Genomic DNA, 24,278 nt, shown 5'->3' with positions numbered 1-24,278 from the left:
ATAAACCTGTCCAGAAAAAATGAGAAACCCAAGGAAAGTGATAGGTAATAAATGCTTAGAAGATGGCAACAGAAAGGTTAGTTCAATTCATAGAATTTGTAATACCAGTATATGTATATAACTCAAACTCTAATAACATTAGTTTATCAAGTTAAGAGCAACTTTTTTTAAGAGGTGCCACATCAACTGAAAAATTACCTTTATAAAGTTCAGCCTGATTTTTCCATGTGGAAATGAAAAGCCCCTTTAACTAATTTTTATATCCTCAAAAACAACACTATTTCCACTCATCAAAAGTTTAACCTGAACCAATTCTGAGTCATACTGCATGGGGGAAATGATAATTGAAAATTAAGCTAGGAAATGCAATTAGATTATTTGGATTTTGAAATACATATTGATGATTTTTAAAAGTGTTTCATAATGAGCTCAAAATTGAATAAAATGGTTCAGTTTTAGTTTTAAGCCACATCTCTGCCTCTACTTCTCGTACTGATTTCCCACATTTCATGGCTACCAACACCTGTTTCAGTTTTTGTGAATTTTCTAGCATAATGAGGTAAGTCTGGGAAAAAAAACCTAACCATGTTTCTAAGTTCACTGTAAGGTATCTCTGGGTAAATATTATAAAGGTTTTTAATTTTCTGACCATGTGCCATATTTTTTGATTTTCACTCTGTCAATTCAAACGTTCGCTCATAATTGATTTTGTTATTATTCTGAAAATTGTCTATTGCACCTTTACTCTGGCACAATGTCCCACTATCAACATTATTGTCCTCTGTCACAGTAATACTGCTAAACAATAGTGATACTGTCAACCAATCAACTTTCCAAACTTTCTTTGTTTACATAATTTATAAATACAACAATAGTAAATGCTGTCATATACTGATAACATGCAGGTGTATCCATATAAAGTAAAAATCAAATCAAGTAGTGGTGGTTATTTCTTGATACACTGCTAAGTACTGTTGTTCATTGTACACAGTGTCAATACCTGCTAAACACGGTAACATATACAGTATTTTGGGATGTCACAAGCACACCTGCTTAAGAGTGTGTCTCAGTAAAAGTGGTCCGGTCGATTTTGCTGGAGACACAGATTTCCCTCATTTCTTGTGGGTTGTAAGACATTCGTGTGCCTATACGAAAACCACAATCCGTTTGATCAGATCTCTCTATTTTTCAAAGTTTTACGGAAATGAAATTTCACTCGAGTGAAGGCCTGTTGTGACACTTTTTAAGACTTTAATTTGAGACAACTTTGGAAGACAATTTTAAAAAAAACTACGGAACTCAGCGAAAAACAAATACCACAGCCATGTATATTAATTCTATCTTATCCATCGAGGCGACTTTCATGAACATCACATTTCAATCAAGAAAACAGGAAAACTTGAATGACACCTAATCGGTTCGCTTAAGTCACACACGCGAAAACCGATCAAATTCAAGGTAAATTTACATATGATGCACAATCCTCGCAGTAGAGAGCGCTATTTATGCAATAGCGAAAATCAGACCTGAAACAAATCAGGCCTGTATGGGATTTGAACCACTGACCTCTGTGATACTAGTGCAGCGCTCTACCAATTGAGCTAACAAGCCAACTGGGCACAGGCCGTTAAGTTGATTTGTAATAAACCCGTGATGATAAATCAAATACAATGAATATATGAGGTTCATATATTTTGAACTGCGGTTATAGATGATACACGATCCTCAAATCCCGTACAGGCCTGATTTTTTTCAGGTCTGATTTTTGCTATTGCATAAATAGCGCTCTCTACTGTGAGGATCGTGCACCATACGTATCTATAACCGCAGTTCAAACTATATGAACTTCATATATTCATTGTATATTAGAATTTATTAAAAACTGGATCATTGGATAATGCAATTCAAGACTTTTTATTGGCTTAGCCATTATGGTATATGAGCCAATACACCATAATCTACAAATATGGTACGCGTACGCGTCAGCTTAAAATCAAAAGGGAGCTAAAAAATCCGCCTACAAAATAATAATTTCTTGGGGGCGTTTTTAATAAAACAATTATTCCACTCGCGCTTGTTGGATATGAAATGATTATAGCCAACTCGGCGCTACGCGCCGTGTTGGCTATCTATCATCTTATATCCAACGCGCGCTCGTGGAATAATTGTTAAATATGCTTAAAAAACTTTGGGACTCCCAGTCTAAACCGTGAAGGCATGCTTAGTGGTACAGACTACTTTTATTTTGTTCACATAACTTTTTCCTTTAAATCAGGACTGGCATTAATTAATAGAGTTATCGATGTATTTTTAACCGGGGTACCCATGTTACTTTTTGCTTGTCATCTGTGGTATAAAATAAGGTGTCTATTTTACGAGAACCTTTTATTTATGCCCCATTGTACGGAATGAACACTGTACTTAGAATGTTTGTTGGAAGTCATTTCTGCTGTTCCCAAGAATGCATGCAAAATCATTGCTTTATATACAAAGCTGACTCGAAAATATGATTTTCCGCAACAGTAACCAATGTCATTTACGTATGGCGTTAATAAAACTAGCAATGTACAATTTTTTGTGTTTCCCACTTATAAGCTCGACATAAAATTGTTAAGTGAACCATTTTAGTCTCAGCTCATACCTTTCATCGATCTGACCTTTTATCACTAAACCCTATTCTTTTTGAAATGTTCAGCAAGCAACCGTGAGCAATAATCCTACTCTTGTATGTTGGATCAGCCATGAGCTAATCGGCCCAAAGTAATGAATATAAATATAGAGGCAAGACCGATACAACATCTTCAGGCACCAGAAGAACTTCCGCCTTCTTCAGGCACCTTAAGAAGGCTGGTTTGGCCAGCCGAAATATAGTGCTCCGTGTTAAAACTTATCTATGTTGTATCGGTCTTGCCTCTATATTCCTATTCCGTTTTCATTTTCAAATCTATTGTCCATTTTTTTTCATACGACAACGACAAAGAGTTTTATAAGTAAACCGAATGTTTGGTGTACCACGCTTGTATATACAAAAACATGGAAAAGGCGGCTAAATAAGCTCCTCCCCTTGGCCTGCTCCTAATTTTTGGTTGCTTTTGCCCCATGCCTCTGCACGACTCCCTGATGGCTAAAAAGAAATTTGAAAGACTACTAATATGCAGGACGCCTTTTCTTTTTCATGTCAGTTACCCTCTACAATTCTTTATAAGTATGTTTCGTGTTGAGATTTGGAGCAAACTTTTTCCGCTAACCTCTGACCTAGGGTCCCCGAGGGATCAAGAAGTTTATGAGGTGTGGCCTGAATGTCATCAAAACAACCACTGGGCAAATACATGGGATGCAAGTGTTCTCTGTTAAAAACAATACAGGTGTGGTTGGACAACAACGGTGTTTAAGGAGGCTCAAAAAGGTTTTCCGTTGCCGTGGTGTTTGTGAAACGATGACAGGTTACAAGAAAAGAGCTTAATCGTGTGGGCAAACTATTAACATCTTTGCAACTATATTGTTGGGCAAGACGTGAGGTCCACAAACAGACACTCAAATTTTCAGTTATTGTAAATTATCTGAAAAACTAAGTCGGTTGCCTACCATTTTAGTTTCTTTGTAGGGAAGCTCCCGAATATCTTTAACTTCTCAGAAAGTATGAAACAAATTTATCTAGCAGATTTTAAGACTTCTTCCTGTACTTATAATTGTTACCAATGCGATACGAGTTCGGGAGGTCTAAAGGAACTCGCTCTAACTTTGTATAATCAATACGATTTCACTGATTTCCGCGCCAAGGGAGCAATTCATGAGTGGTCTGTGGTTACGCTCGCTAGGCAAAGAATGGGTTTGTGACTTTCTCACTAAATTGAAGAGACTCGTGTCACTCCTATGAAATAGTTGAACAGAATACAGACTGCGAGCAGTTTCTTATTTTTCTTAAATATAGTGAGGTCACGCGTATCCTGTGAGCATGGAGAAGCCGCGAGATTGGTGACTCGTGTGTCGCGTCTTTGCCGCTCCACGCTCTTGGAGTTGAGCAAAGACAAGAAACTTTACCCCTGATGCGATACAAGAGGTTCAATGGTTATCTTGATTATCTGAACACATTTGTTTAGAGTACATGGTAAAGATTTGTTTTTTAAATATATGAACTGATGCAGATCCTTTTTGGAACGAAATGTATTTAAAGAGAAAAAGAATACCCGGAGCAAAACAAAAAGTTGTCTAGATCTGCAACACAAAGCATGCTTTTGGACAAAGACTGAGAATCGTAATGCATATTATGATGCTTATGAATATATTCGAATGTTCCCAAAAATCTTCTGATAATCTGCCTGCACCCACCCCACACCCTTCCCCTCACCACTGAGCCGTACTGTTTTCACTGAGCCGTACTGTTTTCACTTAGCGGCTGGTCAGCGGTTCGTTTATTAAGTAAACATGGTAATCGTTTCGTGATCGTCGTTCTTGTCGATCAGAAAATAAAAAAACCAGGCTGATATTACCTCGAAGATGAAGCAGTTGTGTTTTGTGATTCGTACTTCACATTCGAGTTGAAGCTTGGGTGATACAGGTTATTTCTTATGGTGGAATCGACGAGGGGAATTCGAACACTAGCTGTAGTGTGTGAATTGTTGAAAGAAATAGTCGCTTGGGAATGTAGGAATGGTAAGTTTAACAAACAATTGCAAATTTTACCGCTTGAATTGAAAGAAACATTCATTTGAATTGCTTCCGTATGTATTTCAGACGGTTTTAGATCTACCTGCTTGGTTTATATCTGTTACGCTTCATGTTGAAAAGTCCTTCAAAATGGCGGCCAAACTCGGAGATTCCCAAAAATCAGGTAAGTTCGTGGAGTTATAAAGTTTTCCCAAAGGTCGTGCCGCAAAGTTTGTTTCAGTAGTTACCTTTTCTATGGCGTGTTCTTCCTAGCTATGTTAGTTGGATCAGTTAAGAACGCCTCACTTTTTCAAAAATTTACCTTAAATTTTATTGGTTTTCATTCAAGTCTTCCTGTTTCTTTGATTGAAATGTGATGTTCACGAAAGTCGCCTCGATGGATAAGATAGAATTAATATACATGGCTTTGGTATTATTCTGTTTTTTGCTGAGTTCCGTAGTTTTTTTTTAATTGTCCTTCAAAGTTGTCTCAAATTAAAGTCTTGAAAAGTGTCACGACAGGCCTTCGCTCGAGTGAAATTTCATTTCCGTAAAACTTTGAAAAATAAAGAGATCCGATCAAACGGATTGTGGTTTTATTATAGGCACATGAATGTCTTACAACCCACAAGAAATGAGGGAAATCTGTGTCTCAAGCAAAATCGACCGGACCGCTTTTACAGAGACACTCTCTTAAGGGCTACATGTATTTGTTTTATTCTTTTTGTCTTCTTTACTGTTATTTACTTCTTCATTGATGTCAATACACGTAAGATAAACACTCACCTTTCAAGTTGCTTCTCCTCGGAGATGATAACAGCAGTTGTATTAGACTCTCAGGTACTTGTTCTTGCTGAATTGAATCAATAATACCATCCACCAGATAAACCACTACCTACTTGATGTGTGGCTGATTGTGTTCACACCAATCTACTTGGCATGACTAATCTGGTAGACAGCATGAAATTTAGCCAGCTACTGGGAAAATAACTGTTCTATCCAAAAGAAACCTGTTCTTGCTGTTAAGTCAGGTATCAAAACACCTGCAGCTGATGGAATGGAACTGAACCGGAGTTCAGAATATTCTGAAACTCAGCTGCAAAGAAGAAAAAAACATATGAATTAATTATACTTTCATTCTAATTGGTTCTTACTTATGATCACCGCCCAGTTAGCCCAATGGATAGTGCAATGGACTGTTGTGCGGGAGGTTGAGGGTTCTTCAGCCCCAACCAGACCAATACTCAAGGTCTTAAAATAATTGAGAAGAATTTGCTACCTTTCTATAGGCGGATTCATGCTGATGTCATTGTTTACATTTTTGCTTATTTGCATATGGCTTCAAGTAAAGAAGGAAGCATGTTAGATACAAATTGACTTCAGGCAGCTAAAGAGCTAGAAAACCCTAGTACATGGTGAAATTTTTAGCTCTTTGGGTGTAATATTCAAGGAGAAATAGTCCATCAAAAACTGCAAAATTTCTGGGTGGCAAAAGCGCTAATGAGCTCATACATCCTATGTAAAATTTTGAGTTTTTAAACCCGTGCTGCACAAAAAGTATTCAATGCATCAGGCTCATATTCATTGGCCGAGTTAATCGTACTCGGCCAATGAAGAAAATCTCGGGCACGCGCAGAGAGCAAAATTTCGACATAGTTTTTGGGTTGAAAAGTCACGGCCCACTTACGACTTCTACTTTTCTCTCTTTCTCCTGCCCTTTTTTTCCCCTCTCCTTGCCTAAAGTTTCTCCTCACTTGCTGGAAATTGAGTAGGCTTCATTTTGGTGTAGAGATTTTTCAGAAACTACTCATTATTTTCAAAGCACATGCTCGGAAAGGTAGGTGGGTAGTGAAACACGATCTTCGTGCAGATTTTCCAGTCAAAGTGACACGGTTTCTTGGCTATTTCCCCAATCTCCTCCACTCCATTGCGCTCATTCTGGTATCGTCTGCAAGATATTTTCAACCCGTTCAAGTACATGCTCGAATTCGTGCTCCAGAGTTAAAATTGATGACGTCACAGGGCGTAGAAAGTGTGTGGGTCCCCATGGGCGCATACGGGCGCACTGGACGTTAATGGGTTAATGAAACTGAGCTACAGCTGCTGTACAACTTCGACTTGGTGAGATCTACTTTACATACAGAACTGTTTTACAACTTCAGAGCTGAGATGAAAGAAGGAAACACAATGGTTCTTTAGCTGAAACTTCACTCCACCGGACTGTTGATTTCACAAGGAAACTGCCCAGCTAGTGCATTCCACTCAAGCAAGTCAGTCACGTGATAAGATAATCTTTAGCGCAAGACGGAAGTGTTGAATGTTCTAAAAATATGTCTCATTGTTACTTGTGGCAGTAACAGTCTTGCCCAAAATTCCACAGATGGCCCTTTAAGTCATAAAAAGAAAGAGAAATATTCAGCGAAATACTGGAGTTTAAGCATTCCGTGACTCTCTGAGAACATGTTGAATATGCGTACCAAGGCACGGCCATAATAGCCAATTTCCGAATTACCCTTGGCCTCATTTTCAAAACGAGTCCTGGTGCTCGTCCTTTCATATGATTATAAGTATTCATTCACATGCAACTAACTCATTTTCACAAGAATGGCAGAGCACCAGGCCTCGTCCTGGAAAAGAGGCCAAGGGTAATTCGGAAATGGGCTATTGTCTAGACATAATTACCTCTAAGCTCTCTAGTTAGGAAACTAGTGTAATTTTGAACAACATTTTCCATTTCGGACAAGAGATAGAGTTTATCTCCATCATCTGTTGCAGTATCTCAGAAAACCAATCAGTCATTCCACAAAACATGCGCGAACGTCTACATCACATTGGATAAAGCACATCAAGTTGGGCGAAGTGAATGCAAAAGAACGGGAATCAGGCGATACACCCTTTTCTCTGAACATATGTCTGGTTAAAATTAAAGGGAAGCAAGAAAGAAAATACTGTAGCCCTTTGATAGTAATTTAATACAACAAGAAGCCGTCTGCGATTTACTATGAAAGTTTGTTTGTTTGTTTGTTTTGTGTAGGTTCTTTTTAATTTTTTTTTCTTTTAAAAATGAAGAGGTCAACTTATTGTTTCACACTTTTCAAACTTTTAGTTTGAAACAGCACAGAGTTCCTACCTCTTAAAGAAAAGCTAGTTTGGGGCTTGTGGTCAGATTTTTTTTGTTGTTGTTTACAGGTAAATGGGTCTATAACAAAGGGGAGGTTATAAGTAGAGGGGGCTTATCAGCCGCTATTTACACGCGGTAGGACATCTGCAGGATATTGATGATCACGCTCCGATTTAACGAGCAAACATTCGAGGCAATCATCCACCTTGGAGTTATCAATCAATTCAAAAGAAAATTCTTGTCTCAGGTTCATTTCCATTGAAAATTTTGCTGATCTTTAACAAATAAAAATTTGGAAAAATTACTAATAACAGCAAAATAAGGTCACAGCAATAAAACGAAAATCAATCATGCATTTCTGCGACAAAGCAGCATCTGATCTCCCCAGCTTCGCTCTGCTTTTTCCTTCTGGAAGAACCTGAGGCCTCTTTAATAAAACGGCAAGTCAAGTGGCCCTTTTTTAATTGGGAATGTTAGTGTAGTTCTGTTCACATGTGCGATCTTCAGTAACGATTTCGCCATTTCACCATTAATTAATTGATGAAATAGTCTTGACCTTGACATGTACACAGGTGTTATCAATATACAAAGAAAACACCCACTCTTGAATTTTATTTTCTCCTTGTTAGTGAGGCACAGGTTTACCAAACTCTTCTGATTTAACGATGAAGTAATGTTGACCTACCTGTGGATGATTTTGCCGGTCACACGGGTGTTATCAACATACAAAGAAAACACCCACTCTTGATTTTTATTTTCTCCCTGTTAGTGAGGCACAGGTTTACTAAACTCTTCTGATCTAACAATGGAGTAGTGTTGACCAAACTATGGATGACGAGTGTTATCAACACACAAAAGAAAACACCCACTTTTGAATTTTATTTTCTCCCTGTTAGAGAGGCACAGACTTACTGATCTCTTCTGATCTAACTTGAACGTTTGTAAATCTGCGGGTTCCAATGGAAAACCTAACCAACTCATCACATATCGTCTAAACTAATGGAGATGTTTTCTTACATGTAACTCAACTAAAACCAGAGAAAAAGCTTTATTTCCACTTTTAGTAATTTAATTAGTAATTTGGTATGTCTGTTTAGTTCATCTATATTTTGACTACGCTTTAAAGTTAGTTGTATCCTATTAACAAAAACTGAACTGATTGACTAGTTCACCGTGACAACATTGAGGACTTTGTAATTTGCTTCATCCTTGGCGAGAAGGGTTTTGAAAATTGGTTCGCGGGATATCAAGGCCTTGACTAAATTTTAATACTTCGAGAAGCAAGCACATCAAAGCATTTCGTGAATATACAGGGAAAAAAAAGCTAGAGGGTGTGGCCACCTTTTCCCTCGTCTCCTCAGACTCGCTGAGTTATGATCTCTAAACCAGCTCCTTGTTTAATCAAACAGGTTTTCAAGCAACGATGAATGGAACAGGCAGGCCACACCCAAAAAGTAGCTGAAAGCATTCTGCGTTTCTTCCCCTGGCTTCGTAGCCGTGATGAAACTACCTCCGTCCACCTTTTAGAAATGAGGAATTCATGAAAACATCAACACGTACAGAAGTCAGATCAACAGTTAAGGCTTCTCTGCCGAGGAGAGAAAAGTGCAAGGTTTTGTTGAAGAGGATTCCGAGCTCACTCCTAAGCACAACCTCAACGATGGGCTGAACTAGTTACTGGTGGAGGAAAAGCTTATTGTGTTAGGTCTCCATTTAACTTCATCTCTCTTGAAAGAGCAACGCCTAACTTGTCCAAAATTCTAAGAATTTTTCAGATAGAAAAAAAATGTTTTGACGACAATTTTAGAGGTATTAGCTTAATCCCTGGAATTTTATATAAAGTGGCGGCCTAACTCTTGAGTTGTCCGGCGTTCCCAATCCTGTCCCATGTTTTTCAATTTTAAATTACTTTTACACTTTTTTGTCTAAAGTACACACTTTCAATTTGACTTTAAAGTATTTCCTCAAAGGTCCTTTAACTTGAAGTTAATTTTCTATCCTTCGATGACCCACTCTATTTGCAGGTCTGGCTGACCTAGTTGGACTTAACGTGAAGGCCATTAACACCCTCCTGGAGTGATTCCCAATGTCCAGTCAGCCTATGACATAATTATAGCTGATAACAACACACGCAGCCATGCATGTCTTGATCTTCATACGCGGAAGGATGTTCACATCGGTAACATCTGTAGTGTAGCATTTGCGGCGACCACAAATCTAGATTCTCAAGTTTAAATGGGGCGTCGCTCCAAGACGCGGTCAACGAGGCGTTTGTGGACTATTTTACAGATCGAGATAACAAACCAAAGTTGACCGTTTGTACGAGTCTTTACTCTTGAAAGGCAATCGACCACGGACCACAATCATCGATGAAAATCACAATCAATCTCACAATCGATCAATCTATGGATCGTAAGCTGAAACAATAATACAACAAGTTCTGTTAATCTATGAAATTTCGTTGAATACATAATCAAAGAATCGCGTATAAAAAGCTGTGCCCCAACGCCAATAACGAGATTCAAATGACAAAGAACAACACAAATAAAACAGTACAAAAGTATCGAAACAAAATACAAGAATTTTGGTGGCTGGTTAACAGCCCATTGTTCTTATCTAAATTGTGGACGTTCACTTGCATTTGGTACAATTTTGGCCATACAACGGAATATCTCTTCGTGCATTGTCGCCCAACACTGAAAAAACTAGACCAGAAATGAGCAAAGTTGCAGAGGTACTGATATAACGGTTCTGCTTGTGCCAAAGGTTGAGAAAACGAAAGGGCGAAAGTTTACCAAGACTGCTCAAAAACTTAGGAAGAACTGATTTAAGGGACGCTAAACTCGCCTTTTTTATGCGCGTAGTGACGCTGAAAGGTCTGATTACAAAACCGATAGGGATACAGAAAAACAGATATACATCGTGTTGGGGGGTTAGCAATTCGCTTGACTTTTAACAAGAAGTACCAAGACTCTGGACTCTTCTCTTTTTATTGTTTCCTACTACAACGTTTGAGGTCTTTTCTTCTCCTACAACTACTTTTTAGCGAGGAGTGTCCACGTATTAAATACAAAAATCGCAGACATGTCTGGGTTAGCTGACCGTGGGAGTTTCCATAGTGTATCCGTTGTTTTGCAAAGGGGGAAATTGGGTGGCTCACTCCGAAGTACTTGGCGAGCACCAAGGAACCAATCAAACGCCAATCATCGAGCTGCGCAGGAGAATCGCGCGCAAAAACAGGATCTTCGGTGTGGGTAAACCTCAGGGTCAGTTTTACCAATCCAAACATGACCAGCTATGAAACTAATTATTCTCAACCATAACAAGCGAATAAATGTCTAGCACGGTAAGAAGGAAATCCGCGAACTGAGCCAAGTTCGAGCATACACTAAAAATAAAAGATCAAAACTATAAATCTAGCAAAACAACACCTAGGCGCAAAAGGCAAGGCGTAACAAAACAAAACGCTTAACTGGAAAATTCTCAAAATAAAAACTTCCAATTTTATCTGACAACAATTGTAATCAGTAAGTATCTAAGATCATGCTGATATTAGTGAACTAATCAAACAATCAATTTAAAAATGAGCCTTCTGTCTAGTGTCCTTAACATGTAGCAAGGCATTTCGTAGACTCTACAGCACTAAACAGATCAGAAACTGTACTTGACCAAGCAATTGGTCAGTTAGAGGCTGAAACAATCGGAATATCCTCCATTACAACCGAGAGGTACCTGAACGAACCGGTTGTGAGGAGGTATTACTCAAATATGCCTCATTCAGCGCTTTAGAATAAAAATAATTCAGATGAACCTTGTCAAAATAAGTCCATTCTTTTCCCAGTATCAGTTTGTGTGTATGTATGAGAGTTTCGATATTCCTGAGATAGAAGTCTAACAAAACCAACTCTAATTACTCCACTGATATTTTCGTATCTTTGTGATACATTTACAAAGCTGCTGAGTAAAAGGTCCGAAATCGAACGCGGTGAAAATTATGAGTTGTGCAAAGGCATTTTCAGGAAAGAGAATAACATTGGTTATTTTTTCCTAGCGTCTCAAAACTTTCCTTAAGTTTTGCTAACGCCTGTTGTTACACAATTTCTGATGACCAATATATTTGAGCATATTTTGCACCAGATGGAGGCTGCAGCTTGTTCATTTCATGGAAGGACCTAACTTGGATTAGTAAGCGATAAATATATATATATATATTTGTACATAAAACTTTGAATGCCTAAAAATAACAGTTACAGCGCTTCCCAGCTTTCTTTGATTGACTTAGTCAGGAAAAATCTTTAATAATTCCAATTTTTTATGACCAAGTTAACTATAGAAACAGCCAAAACTGTTCAGTTACAGTTTGTGAACACACACGTAAAACATGGCTAGGTTAGGGTTAGGGTTAGGCTGTCTGACCTGAACTTTTTCTTGTAAATAGATGGAAATGCTGCAAGAAAAACAGGAGGAGGAAAAAAAGCCTCCGTGAATAGATGGAATCTGAAGTAGCGAGTCCAACGACAAGAAATGGAGAACATGGTCAAGGCGAGAATGATGCAAGCTGAAAAACAAAGACGAAATTTCATTCAAGAAAACCAAACATGCAACTAACGACTTGCGCTAATGTAGAAATCAAATAAAGGCATAGAGAAGACAGTGGAGAGCTTGAGACAACAGCTGCTACTCAATCAGAGCCGACAACAGTAAGTTGAAAACCCAGGATTCGTTGATAGAGCGCTGCACATGATACCAGTCTTGTGTGGGGTCGCTAGCACCCTATCGAAGAGTAGCGTCATGTAAGGCCTCTCAAGTTATCCCTTATCAAGAATACTCATTCGATTTATCTGTGGTTGCATAATATCCGTTTCCGGTTTGACGTAATTGGTGACAAATTAACCACCTTAAAAATATGGAATCCCTTGTATGTCAATTGACATTTCATTGATTTCAAAGATAAACTGAAAATAGTGTGTTGTTCATGATAACGATTGGACTGTAAAGAAACTTGAAAGTCACCTAAAATAAAATAATTTCAAGACACTAATCGGGTCTTCTGATTATTTCTAGCAAGTGTACACAAATTCCCCTTTTGGGGGAATTAAGCCCGAAACCTAAGAAGCCACTGTAAACCCTATGTACGAGGGTGTGACAACTACTTTGAATATCACGCTTGCTTTAGTGGCGCTCGAGCGAAGAGAAAAGGGAGATAAAGGAAGAGAAGACAGAGACTGCTCACACTCTTTTGATTTTCTCTCTCCTCTCTCTCTCTCTCTCTCACTCCTTTTTCTTTTCCTTTTTTTGCTTGTTTCTTCGCCTCAAAACTTGACAGACTTAGCGCCACAGCGGTACAGAGGAATGGATGCTAATGCCAAGAGTCAGTGACTCATGCTGCCTGCTGATCGAATATTTCAGCGTAGGACAATTAAAGACGGGCGGCTTGTGGGAAGAGATACCAAACCGTTGTTTACAGGAAAAACACAAAGCAAAACCCGAACAACAACAAAGCATCAGTAACAACATTTAAAAGGTGGGTTTGTGGAGCGCAAAATGCGTATATATTCTACAATTCAGGCCGTCAAATTCAGCTATAAATTATAGGGAAACGAGGCAAAATAAACCCACGAAAATTCACAGGCTTTTACTCGTACCATAGGTGTACCCGTGTCCAAGTATATTCTCTTGAATTCAAAATCCAGGTACAAATATTATTCAGCGCGAAATGTGTTTAACTGTAAAATAACTAATTCAATAAATTTGCTATCGCCGGGGCCCGAGCAACAAGGATAGACGTGGTACCTATTGTCTCTATCAAACACTCTCACACCATCTAAACTTTACAGTAAATGGTTTGAACCCGGGGGTAACATGTGAAGGTGTAGTCTGATCGTCCGGGTGAGTGTAGTCCTGAGAAGGACTGTTGTCGGTGGCAGTGACTGACGTTTCGACAACCTGTGCGGAAGTCATCATCAGAGTGAGGTGAAGTCATCATCATTCTTGACTCTGATGATGACTTCCGCACAGGTTGTCGAAACGTCAGTCACTGCCACCGACAACAGTCCTTCTCAGGACTACACTCACCCGGACGATCAGACTACACCTTCACATCTAAACTTTCTTTAGCAATTGAGACAATGTTAATTAATAAATCAATAAAAGTAAGAGTACAATAATGAAAACATTTATTAAAGTAGGCCGAGCTAAATTACTATTTACAAAACAAGCATTGAAGCATGTAACACCAAGTATCGACTTAAACATTTCTGATCGCAACCGATTTTCTAAAAATTTTCATTTTCAAGCATCAACAATGTAAGGCTTAAAAACAAGCCTACTTGATTGAACATCGCTGCCTGTGGACAGATCTCAGCTCAACATATCATTCTTCCGCTCCGTCTCACAAGTCCGTATTTCCTGTGAAGAGAAAATAATATTTGTCAGCTAGCGATCAAGCTTCTGCCAGGGTATCACAGTTAGTGGAGACGATCGAAATATTGGGTAAGTGATAAATGGAGTCTGGGAAGGAAGAGTAGCTACTCAAATGTTTCAGCTCTCCTGCTTTGACCGTCTCCAAAGAAGGAGAGTCTGGTACAGACTACTCAACGCGACTTTCTTTCTTTGCGCCAAAAGGTCATAGGTAGGATCAATGCCCACCGTTTTTCAAACTAATGACCTGAGAGATTCGTTTAGCGTTCTGATTTGCCAGAACACTGGTTTAAGTCACAGCTAACTTGAACACTTAAAAAAGCCAGTCAGAAAGAAGAGTGACCCAATTACATTATCATGACAATCTCAATAGAGAATATTGTATACACTACATTCTGATTTGCTTGTCATGCAGATTTCAGATTAAATCTTCGTTACCTCGCTGCCACAACACACGACTTGAGAACAGCCAAATTATTCTAAATAATAATTACTACTCTGCTCGTATTCGATATATCAGTTCCCATAGAAACCTTTTTCCAAGCGCTCACTCAACACCATTATCATCATCGTCGTCGTCATCATCATCCTCCTTCTCCTGCTCATCATCATCAACATCACCATAGTTATCGTCATCATCCTCATCGTCCTCCTCCTCATCATCGTCATCACCACAGTTATCGTCAGAGTCATCGTCAAATTCATCATCATCATCATCATCATCATCACCACCATCATCATCATCATCAGCACCTGGCTCTTTTCTGAACCTTATTCCTTTTTCTTTCAGCTCAACTGTTGTAAGACGTCGATAGATGATCTCCTTCCCCCCTGAAGATTCCCCCTCCTATGACAAGAAAAAAAGGAAAAAGGCAACAATATCAACCACAGCACCATTTATATTTGTAACACTCAACTTGCATTTTCAAGCAAGTTAAATAGTTAAAGTGCACCTAAACCCAAAAATTTTTTTTCGCTCAACGAAGTAACCGTATTTTTTAGAGTATTTCTGTTAAAATTTTTTTTATTTCCTCAAATCTTCATTTTTCTGCGCCCGGTCAAAATACGGAAAATCAGCCGCCATCTTGCCCCACGACTGAGTTTAAAAAGGAATGGCTCTAGCGGGTAATGTGACGTCAAATCGAGAACACGAAAGTCTGCATTTCACACATTTTCACTTGTTTGGGAAGGTTGTAGTCGATATTGTCCGAAAATATGCCGACTAAGTGTGTTGTAGAAAGATGTAGCAACGTGCGAAATTTGCAAGAGAGTATCGCGCTTCATACATTCCTCATACAACACACTTAGTCGGCATATTTTAACTCTAGATGTTCATTTTTGATGATCTGGGGTTCTCGTTGTTATGTTTTTCTCAGCTTTACTAGAAGCATAGAGTTTTCCTTTCAATGTAACCTTACTATTCTGACAAATCTCCGTGTTTGAAGTAAATGCGAGACACCCAGTAAATAATAATGATAAAAAACAAAACAAAACAAATCAAAACCAAGTTCAAGGTTCACACTTGTGCTCCGCTCAACTAACGCCTCCTAACCTATCATTTCATGCCACACAAGTTAATTGTCTGCTTTTTTCTTTTTTTTTTTTAGATGAGAAGGACAATGCAGCATTTCCGTATTCCTCGAAGGAAATAATAACGCCCACTTTCCACAAGAAAGACAACACGAGCAGCGAATAATTATAAGGTAGGCAGATCTTTTGTTCTAGTGATGGTAGTAAGAGTTTCACATCAAAAAGTTGTTTACGTTCAGCGATGTCACAGAAACTTGGGAGGCAGCGTAAAGTGTACACAGAATCAACTCCACGGTGTGTGGTAAATTTAAGTTTAAAACTTATTTTGTTAGGATTTACGGGAGACCAAGCAGAAACAAACATAGGATAGCAAGTTTAACAACTTCATTATCAACAATGTTGTTCATTAACTTTTCTTCAAAAATGAGCTTATTCGACGCAGGAGACCGATAGGCCCTGATTTCTGACAGAGTTACAAAACATGAGCAGAGTAGCCAAAAGAGAAAAGAATCCAGCCGATAAATAAGAATAAGGAAACCATTGAAGAGCGAATAAATTATAACACAGTGCCCAGTTTGACTAATGGTCGCGTGTCGCGGGTCGCGCCTTTTAAAATGATTTGTTTTGCTTTTTAGTTGTTTATTGGCGGGGTTCTCAAATAAAAACCCAAATAAACACATCCCACAAAAACAACACAAGCCTAAAAATTTCAAAAATTAAAATCCTAATTACCCAAAGAAATTTTGTCAGAGAAAAAGTCTCACAATTCATCTATTCTTCTCTCCCTCATGTAAGGCGTAACTACAGAAGATTTCTCTTTCAATATTACGTCAAAAACAAAGGCTAATCAAATGAACTCACAAAGTTTATCAAAAAATATCACCAAGCCTCGTTCCATTAGGACAACTTCATGTACTATACTGGACACTACCAACAGAAAACATGTAGTATTCAAGTCTTGAAAGCTAAATTTGTTTCTTTCTTTATTCAATTTTCAAAATATTTTTCCGCAAAACATATCCAAACAAGCAAAGATGTAACGGAAACATGGAAAGCAGCGTGAGGTGTACACAGAATCCGTTTTACTGTCTGCCAAACTGAGGTTAAAAAATATCATTGCTCAGGATTATTTAATGGACGATTGCAAGACCAAGTTGAGACAGAGACTTACGAGATTCACTCAAGAAAAATTCATTATTTGCAATGTTTGTCTTTGTATTTTTCAAAACAAAATAGTGTTATTATGGAGACCTAGGAGACCAGGAGGCTCTACGAGCAACTGACAGAATTACTTAACACGAGCAAATAATCCAAAGAAGAAAAGAATCCAACTGATAAATAAGTATAAGGAAACCATTTAAGTCCCAGTAAATTATAACACCGTACCAGTTTCGTTAAAGAAGACAATCATTACACCTTCAACTTTTGTTGAATTATTTCCTATCATCGGCACAAACCTTTAAGACGTGAAGATATGACAATAGAATCAACGCGACTTTCACTTAAAAAAACCAGTTCGGATTTTAAAAAAGGAAAAAAATCCCTTTTCTTTGCTCATTTATATTTTTTGGGGCTCACGCTCCCTGATAGCAAAAGCGAATAAATGCCTGCATAGAATGTAGGGAACAACTTCACCCAAATAAAAGCATCCCACAATAATAACAGAAGCCGAACAATTTCAAAATTCAAAATTGATCCGAGGAGCTTGGTCAGACAAATATTCTCACAACTCGTCTATTTTTTTCTCTCTCAAGTAAGGCGTAACTACACAAGCAAAGCAAAGGTCAATCGAATGAACTCCCAAAGTTTTTAATTATTGTGTAAGCAGGAAATATCAAGTCATTTGGAAGTCCCTAAATTTAATCTTCGTAATTTTTTTCTTCAAATCATCTTTGAACAAGCTACGCATGAGCCATAAAAGTACTTAACGTGGGTTTGTTACGGTCTCCGTCTACAACATTGGCTCCTAACGTCGCAAAATAGAAAGAGAAAATTCTGAAAACAGTGACTGTTCCTGAAGACTGTATTCTTTCTCACGAAAAATAATCTGATTAATTGAGTTCAAAGCAAGTTATTGGAAACATTATCAAGTGCTCTGCTGAAGAGCATCTAAACAAAAATTAGATGCATAACAACTGAGTGAAACAACAAAAAGGCACTTACATAGTAATCGGTTGCCAAAAACGTGATTGTTCCATTTACTGCAGCTGTATACAACTCTTCACATTCTGTCCTTGTCATCTGAACACCTTCCAGGTCCAGGAACTCCAGCTTAGGAACACTGCTGAGATGTTGGACCAGATCCCTGACCCCGCGGCCAAGTGGATTCCATTCTAGATGAAGAAATTGTAGCACTGGTACATACTTTAGAGCATGGGCCAGTGCTGATGCTTCATCTTCACCCATATTTGTATTCCCCAGGTACAGCTTAATCAGATTGGGTACATTGTTCAGGTTCTTGGCCAGTTCAATAATCCCGTGACCCAGGGCATTGTCGTCTATATTCAGTTCTTCTAACTTGTTTAAGTACTTTAATGAGGCAGCCAGTGCTGATGCTTCATCTTCACCCATATTTGTATTGCTCAGGTACAGCGTAGTCAGATTGGGTACATTGTTCAGGTTCTTGGCCAGTTCAGTAATCCCGTGACCCAGGGCATTGTTGTGTATATTCAGTTTTTCTAACTTGTTTAAGTACTTTAATGAGGCAGCCAGTGCCGCACATTCCTTTTCTCCCATTTGTACATTCCACAACAATAATTCCGTCAACTGTGGCACGTGATGAAGATTCTCAGCCAAATGAGTCACACCTCTGTGTAAAGGGTTGCAGGACAGGTAGAGCTTACGCAAATTTGGAGAATGCCGCAGTGAGTCAGAGATAAAAGTAGCACACTTTTCTGCTATATTGATGTCTATAAGTTTTAAACTGTAGAGATTGTCAGTAAAATTAATTCCGTTAATCGCGCTCTCAATCAATTGATCAATGGCTTCCTCCTCCTCCTCCTCCTCCGACTGCGATCGTCTCCATCTAATTTCAATTTCTCGAGGAGCTGGCACTAAAAGCAACACGTTCTTCAACAGAACAGCTTCCTTAACTGTGTGAACCCAAATGTCAACCTTTCTCACCAGTGACAAACAGTGGTTCTCACTCAAAGGTACATCAATGTTGTTGTTTTCGTTATTTACTAAATTATTCAGAGGTGGCTGAGAAGAGCAAACCGGCGCTGATATCAGTTCAGGAAACAATTCAGAATGAAAAACCTTATCTGTTATGTCAATTAGATAGACAAAGTTTCTCCCTCCGGATTTTTTGAGGAAAAAGTTTCTCCCTCCGCATTTTTTGAGGAAAACGTTCCCAACGAATAAATGCTCGTACTTTCGTACATCTCTACTTTCTCCAGAAGACGTGAAAACGAACGCGTTCAAGTCTAACATTATTGATAGAAGATCATCGGGAAAATGTTCAATCGACCTCATCTCTAAAAAAAATAAATAGTTTGGGAAACTGCTGACAGATTTGAAGAAGTGTTCTACAGCAGCAGTAGACGTGTTTTTTCCCTTAAGTATCACAACATGGTTAACACACGAGAGAAATGCAGAATACACGGCTGTTCTGTCTGAGGCTGGACACAAAAACAAACAATTGACACAGAAAAGAATAAACTGTTGTTGTTCGTGAGACAAATCATCTTCAGAAGGTGTCTTGGTGAACTGGTAATTTGTGAGACCTTCTTTCTCTCCAACGTCATGTAGATGATCAAAAAGAATCCCGGCAGCTTTTAATGACAACTCACATGCGAATTTTAGCACTTCAGCCATCTTCCTTGATTTCTTAAACGTATCTATTCTTGACAGGCAGGTGACAGTTTCATTCTTCTTCATCGTCAGTTCTTCCACAATGAATTGGGCGGCGAGAAACTCCTGGACAGACTTATGAAGAAAATAAACGATCTTCTCACGGTTCAAAGCGGAACGTTTGGAAACTTGGAAAAAACCCACATGTATTAGCTTCTCGAAGAGATCACCATGCCCACATTTGCTGAAGTCAAAATGAAGACGGTCCTCCAAAACAGCATCATATGCAAGTTTTCCTATTTTGTAAAGTTCCTCTTGATATTCATCTATGCTTTTACCTGTTGCGACGTTGTCTGCATCTTTTGTAGCCATGTGATCCAAGAGAGTCTGAATAAATTGTACGTAAATGTGCGCGCGAGATGTGGGTAACTGATGCTTTTTCTCTTTCCAGAGAAGACACAACATCAACAACAAAAGCGGTATTTCTGCCATCTCTTCGAGGTTCTGCTTTTCCAGGTAGTTAAGTAACCCTTCAACGTCCCCCTCATTAGGAAGAATCTTTCTTGCAAACTGTTTCTTTTGTTCCCTGCTATCGAACCCGTTCAGTTCAAACTGAGCATGACTTGGCATTCTTAGCTCATCCTCTTTCACTGGTCGCGTTGTGATCATTACACAACAGTCTCTCAGTTGACCGCCTCTCCAAATCTGGTGAACTGGAGATGACTTTCCAACGCTGTACTCGTCATATCCGTCCAAAATAAGCAGCACTTTCTCCTGGTTTTGACGGACATATTCATACAAGTTATTGACTGCCATCGGGTCATCAGCAGACAACAGTTCAGCGGTTTTCAACATGGCACAGAGGTCCGGAATATCACAAACATCTCGCAACTTGAATAACAGTAAAAGAGAAAACTTCCTGAGAATCTCCTTTCTGCCATCTGCCCAATCCACAGCTAGCTGCTGAGTGAAAGTAGACTTTCCTATTCCAGGTCTTCCATACACTAGAATTCGTCTCCGGATGGGATGATGTTCGTCACCTTCAAATACTTCACTGATGTCTCCCACCCTTTTTTTCGTTGCCCCGTAAGGTTTTCTGTGATCTTGTAATAACGTCAACTGTATGTAAATATCATTAATGTGTACCGTGTTGTCTGGGTCCCATGGTGTTATTTTCACTTGACACATGGTGCTGTAAAACTTTCGCAGCTGATTCTGGCACCATTCCAAAAATTGCATCGCAGAGGAATCTGTAGACAAAAAAAACAGCTTCCTAAATTTTTGGTAACTCTCAAATTGAAGAGAACATAATCATTTGTAGACTAGAGTTTTTCATCAGTTTAGAGGCTGCATTTTTATCAACTCTAATTCGTAACTTTAGTAAAACTTACTCTTCAAATCCGGGAGTAAATAGTATGAATCATATTGTCATTAGTCATCTAATTCTATATTTCCCTTTATCTAGGCATTATGGTCCCCCCCCCCCTTTATCTGAGCATTTCCACCTTTTAAAAATAAGTACTGTAACTAAACATGTTGTCCATCAGTTAAAATATCTTTAAGAAAACAAAACCAAATAGAAAGAGTTTAAAAAGCCACATAGCATTTGGGACAGACGGAACATGCCATCACAAGTGGTTTAAACTACTGATATTTGAACACTGAGTCCTAACCTTGACTGGAAAGCTCTATTATTAAATCAGTGTCGCTGTAGAGGTTATACAAATGCAGAACTAGGAGGAATTTAACACTTGTGTGATTCTCCTTACCTCTGCCCGAAAAAATTCAACATTTTTTAATGCTGAATTTTAAGTGCAGTCTGTTAAAACTTATAAAACTGCAGCCTATGCTATAATTGGGCTAAGAGACTCTTCATTCAAATATATACCTGCTATTTTGTCAGACAAGGCCTGTGACTGATGGGAAGACTGGGCACTAGAAGAGGATGGCTGTACCGGAGCGTCTTTGCTCGGTGCTGAAAGTTGTCTGTCAGTTGAGTTATCTTCAAGAACAGAAAACCAAACAGACAGCAGTTAGACAGCCTCACGAGGTTAGGAAAAGAACATGGCACTACATTTAGTTCAAACCACCATGATTCTAAAACTGTGTCCTAACCTTGCTTGCTAAGCTATTTGCTCAAACGAATGTGGGTGGAAGATTTCTACAAATGCAAATCTACGTAAGTGAGGAATTGGTGCCATGCCTTTAATCCCTTCTACCTCTGCTTAGAAATTCAACATTTTCCGTACACTTAAGGAGAAGCACCATGCTGTAATTGGGCCAAAATGACTTCTCTTGGAAGTCTTAACGGACATACTGTCTTATGCCATCAATGATATTTTGGTTTCATCAACTGAGTTGATAATGTAAAATAGCCACCGTAAAGAGTTTCTAAAACTCACGTTTTGAGAGTTCGCCCTTCGTGTGACTGCACAGACAAATGTGGATGGTGTGTGGTTTATATCATGGGGGTGCAGTAGGGGTGCTAAAAACGCAGGAGATTCTACATGTAAATGTCTATATGATTCTACTGTTGAATTATGGGTCAGAGGTCTTCTTTCCCGGGGTACCAAATTTTTCAAAAAGTTTAAAAGCATTCCACCATCAATCTTGAGCAGATTCAAAACCCGCACGGATAATAACCCACACGGATAATTTAGAGCTCTTGTATATTGAGTTGAGGCAAACGCCATTATTTAATTTGTCAGCTTTTTCTAACTCAGCACGGAACATCTATTAACAAAGCAAGTGAAAATTGCTGACAAACACGTAAAATTTCTGATCCAAGAGCTGTTCTCATTGATCACCACATGATGATAAATTAATCATTAATCATGTTTTTAATTCAGTTTAGGTAGAGGCTTTGGTGATTCAATTCAGGCAAATTCATTTAAAACAAAACTAAACAGCACACAAGACCAGCTAGTAACGGCAGGCAAATAAACTGTAACTCTGAAATAAAGTAATGCTAATCTGTTTACCTTTGTAATGTGGCCAATCATCAAAAATGCTGCATTTATTTAGAATGCTGACAACAAGAGAGGCTGCTGTGACACTGGCGAATGTTTTCCAACTTTCTTTTACTTCAGATCCATCTGCATAACCTGAAATACCCTTGACAACAACCCACTCCATTTTCAGATCATGTGCTGCACTGTAAACTCCTGAGACAAGAAATGACAAGCTTTCATAAATACAACAACAACTTTGCCCCAACATCTATTGCTTTTTAGCTTTACCTTTGTTATCAAAGATTTGTAGGAAACTGGAGACATATTTTGGAAAGTCACCCTGCATATATACTGGCTGCAGAGTTAGTCCCTCCAACAAGAGCTTCTCCCAGCTCCCATACCATTAGGGTATTAAAACAGTAACTCTTGCTCTCTCTACATGTACATGAAACGCTAGTTAGTTCATCGGTATAGGCATCTCTACTCAGTCTGGCTGTAAAGACACACTGTGAGAGTAAAGCATCCCAGCCAAACCTATGAGACATGAGTTCAGCCCAAGTCTTGACCCCAGACCTCTTGACCTGAGGTCCAGTAAGTTGACAATCAAGCCAGTGCATCTCTCATCACCAGCACGAAAATTTACCCTCCACAAATGATATTATTAAAGTATAAACTCTCTTTTCCATTATATCCCATTATCTCTGTCATTACTGTCAGTTACAGTTACTTCAAACAGAAAGAGATCTTACCCTCCCCTTCTGTTTCAATTGCAATTGCTGTAGGAAATAACTTCACAAGTTGGCCACTGCGCCTCTCAGCTTGTACAAGTTCAGAACCACTCAAAATCTCACCACGGTGGACTTCAACTTTTCTTTCTTTAGGATATTCTAGGGGTGGATTCCAACCAAAACCTGCACATTTAATGAGATCAGCAATGTCTTTGCTGACAGGAGCTGTGACCCCACAAAATTCCATGCGATCCTTTGTGAACTTCTGATAGGAATAGGTGGTGAGTTTTTCTGATAGAACCACATCCCCCAGCTTTGTTGTTTCCTGATTCATACCACTACAGTGGCCCACAGAAAACACAGCCTTTGGTCTCAACTGGGTGACAGCATTTTTTACAACAGTCAAAGAACCACCAGGAGCTTTAGAACCCTCTGAACATCTCATCAAAGCAACTTTCAGTTTAACATCTTGATCTTCACCAATGCTGCCAAAGTATACATGACCAAGCCCTTTACAATAGCTTGTGAATGGATCAACAATGTAATAGTAGCAACTTAAGAACTCACAGTCCTTCACTGTTAACAACAGAATGTCAATTGGGAGTTCAACATCCTTCCAACGTTTATAATTCTGGGTTAGTTCACTTATCTCCGGAAGATCAATATTGATCTTTGGTGGGTCACCATTAGTGTTCTTTGAACTACTCTCTTCAGTTCTCTCAGTTTCTGACATAATTGCCAATCAGATTCTGAAAAAAGAAAAATTGAATTATGCAAAATATCAACTGGCAAGGTAATTTACCATATTTAAGCCTGAGAAGATGAGATGGGCAGAAACTGAGAACCAGCATCAAATTTCTAGTGGTTCATAATGCTCTTTAAGTTCCCTTTTATACAGAAAAATGTGTGGAGAATTGAAGCTCCTAAAAATCAAGAGAGAGCTGCTGTTAAACTCAGTATTCAATAAAAATGGATTGTCTATAGAAGCAGTTCTATCAGAATGCAGTGAGCTGTATTCACTGGACTTGAGTGTATAGTTTACAAATTGAGTGGAGGAAGGGCGCAACTTAAGAACCAGATGCACTGAGT

The 24,278-nt window shown here is 38.8% G+C and overlaps 1 protein-coding gene and 1 long non-coding RNA gene across 6 annotated transcripts in view; one reads left to right on the top strand and one right to left on the bottom strand.

Moving 5' to 3' along the window:
- Positions 1-4,370: 4,370 nt before the first annotated feature.
- LOC148735925 (uncharacterized) lies at positions 4,371-5,362 on the top strand. Its single transcript, XR_015998744.1, has 3 exons — positions 4,371-4,653; positions 4,735-4,831; positions 5,253-5,362. It is a non-coding gene; the product is annotated as an uncharacterized LOC148735925 (long non-coding RNA).
- An 8,565-nt stretch (positions 5,363-13,927) lies between these two features.
- The window catches only part of LOC148735919 (NLR family CARD domain-containing protein 4-like), a 72,825-nt gene continuing 62,474 nt past the window's right edge, over positions 13,928-24,278 (bottom strand). For 4 of the 5 annotated variants that reach the window (XM_088753359.1, XM_088753358.1, XM_088753361.1 and 1 more), the window contains 6 exons: positions 23,211-23,938; positions 22,492-22,674; positions 21,399-21,512; positions 17,882-20,760; positions 14,722-15,035; positions 13,928-14,176 (listed from right to left, as the gene is read on the bottom strand). In XM_088753359.1, the coding sequence (XP_088609485.1) occupies positions 14,736-15,035; positions 17,882-20,760; positions 21,399-21,512; positions 22,492-22,674; positions 23,211-23,922 (4,188 nt within the window). In that variant the 5' untranslated portion in view covers positions 23,923-23,938 and the 3' untranslated portion in view covers positions 13,928-14,176; positions 14,722-14,735. The remainder of the gene's footprint in view (positions 14,177-14,721; positions 15,036-17,881; positions 20,761-21,398; positions 21,513-22,491; positions 22,675-23,210; positions 23,939-24,278) is intronic. The other variant, XM_088753362.1, reaches the window with a different exon arrangement.

Source organism: Stylophora pistillata, chromosome 3, assembly GCF_964205215.1.
Source record: "Stylophora pistillata chromosome 3, jaStyPist1.2, whole genome shotgun sequence".
Lineage (NCBI taxonomy): Eukaryota > Metazoa > Cnidaria > Anthozoa > Scleractinia > Pocilloporidae > Stylophora > Stylophora pistillata.
This window is presented reverse-complemented; position numbering and strand designations above follow the sequence as displayed.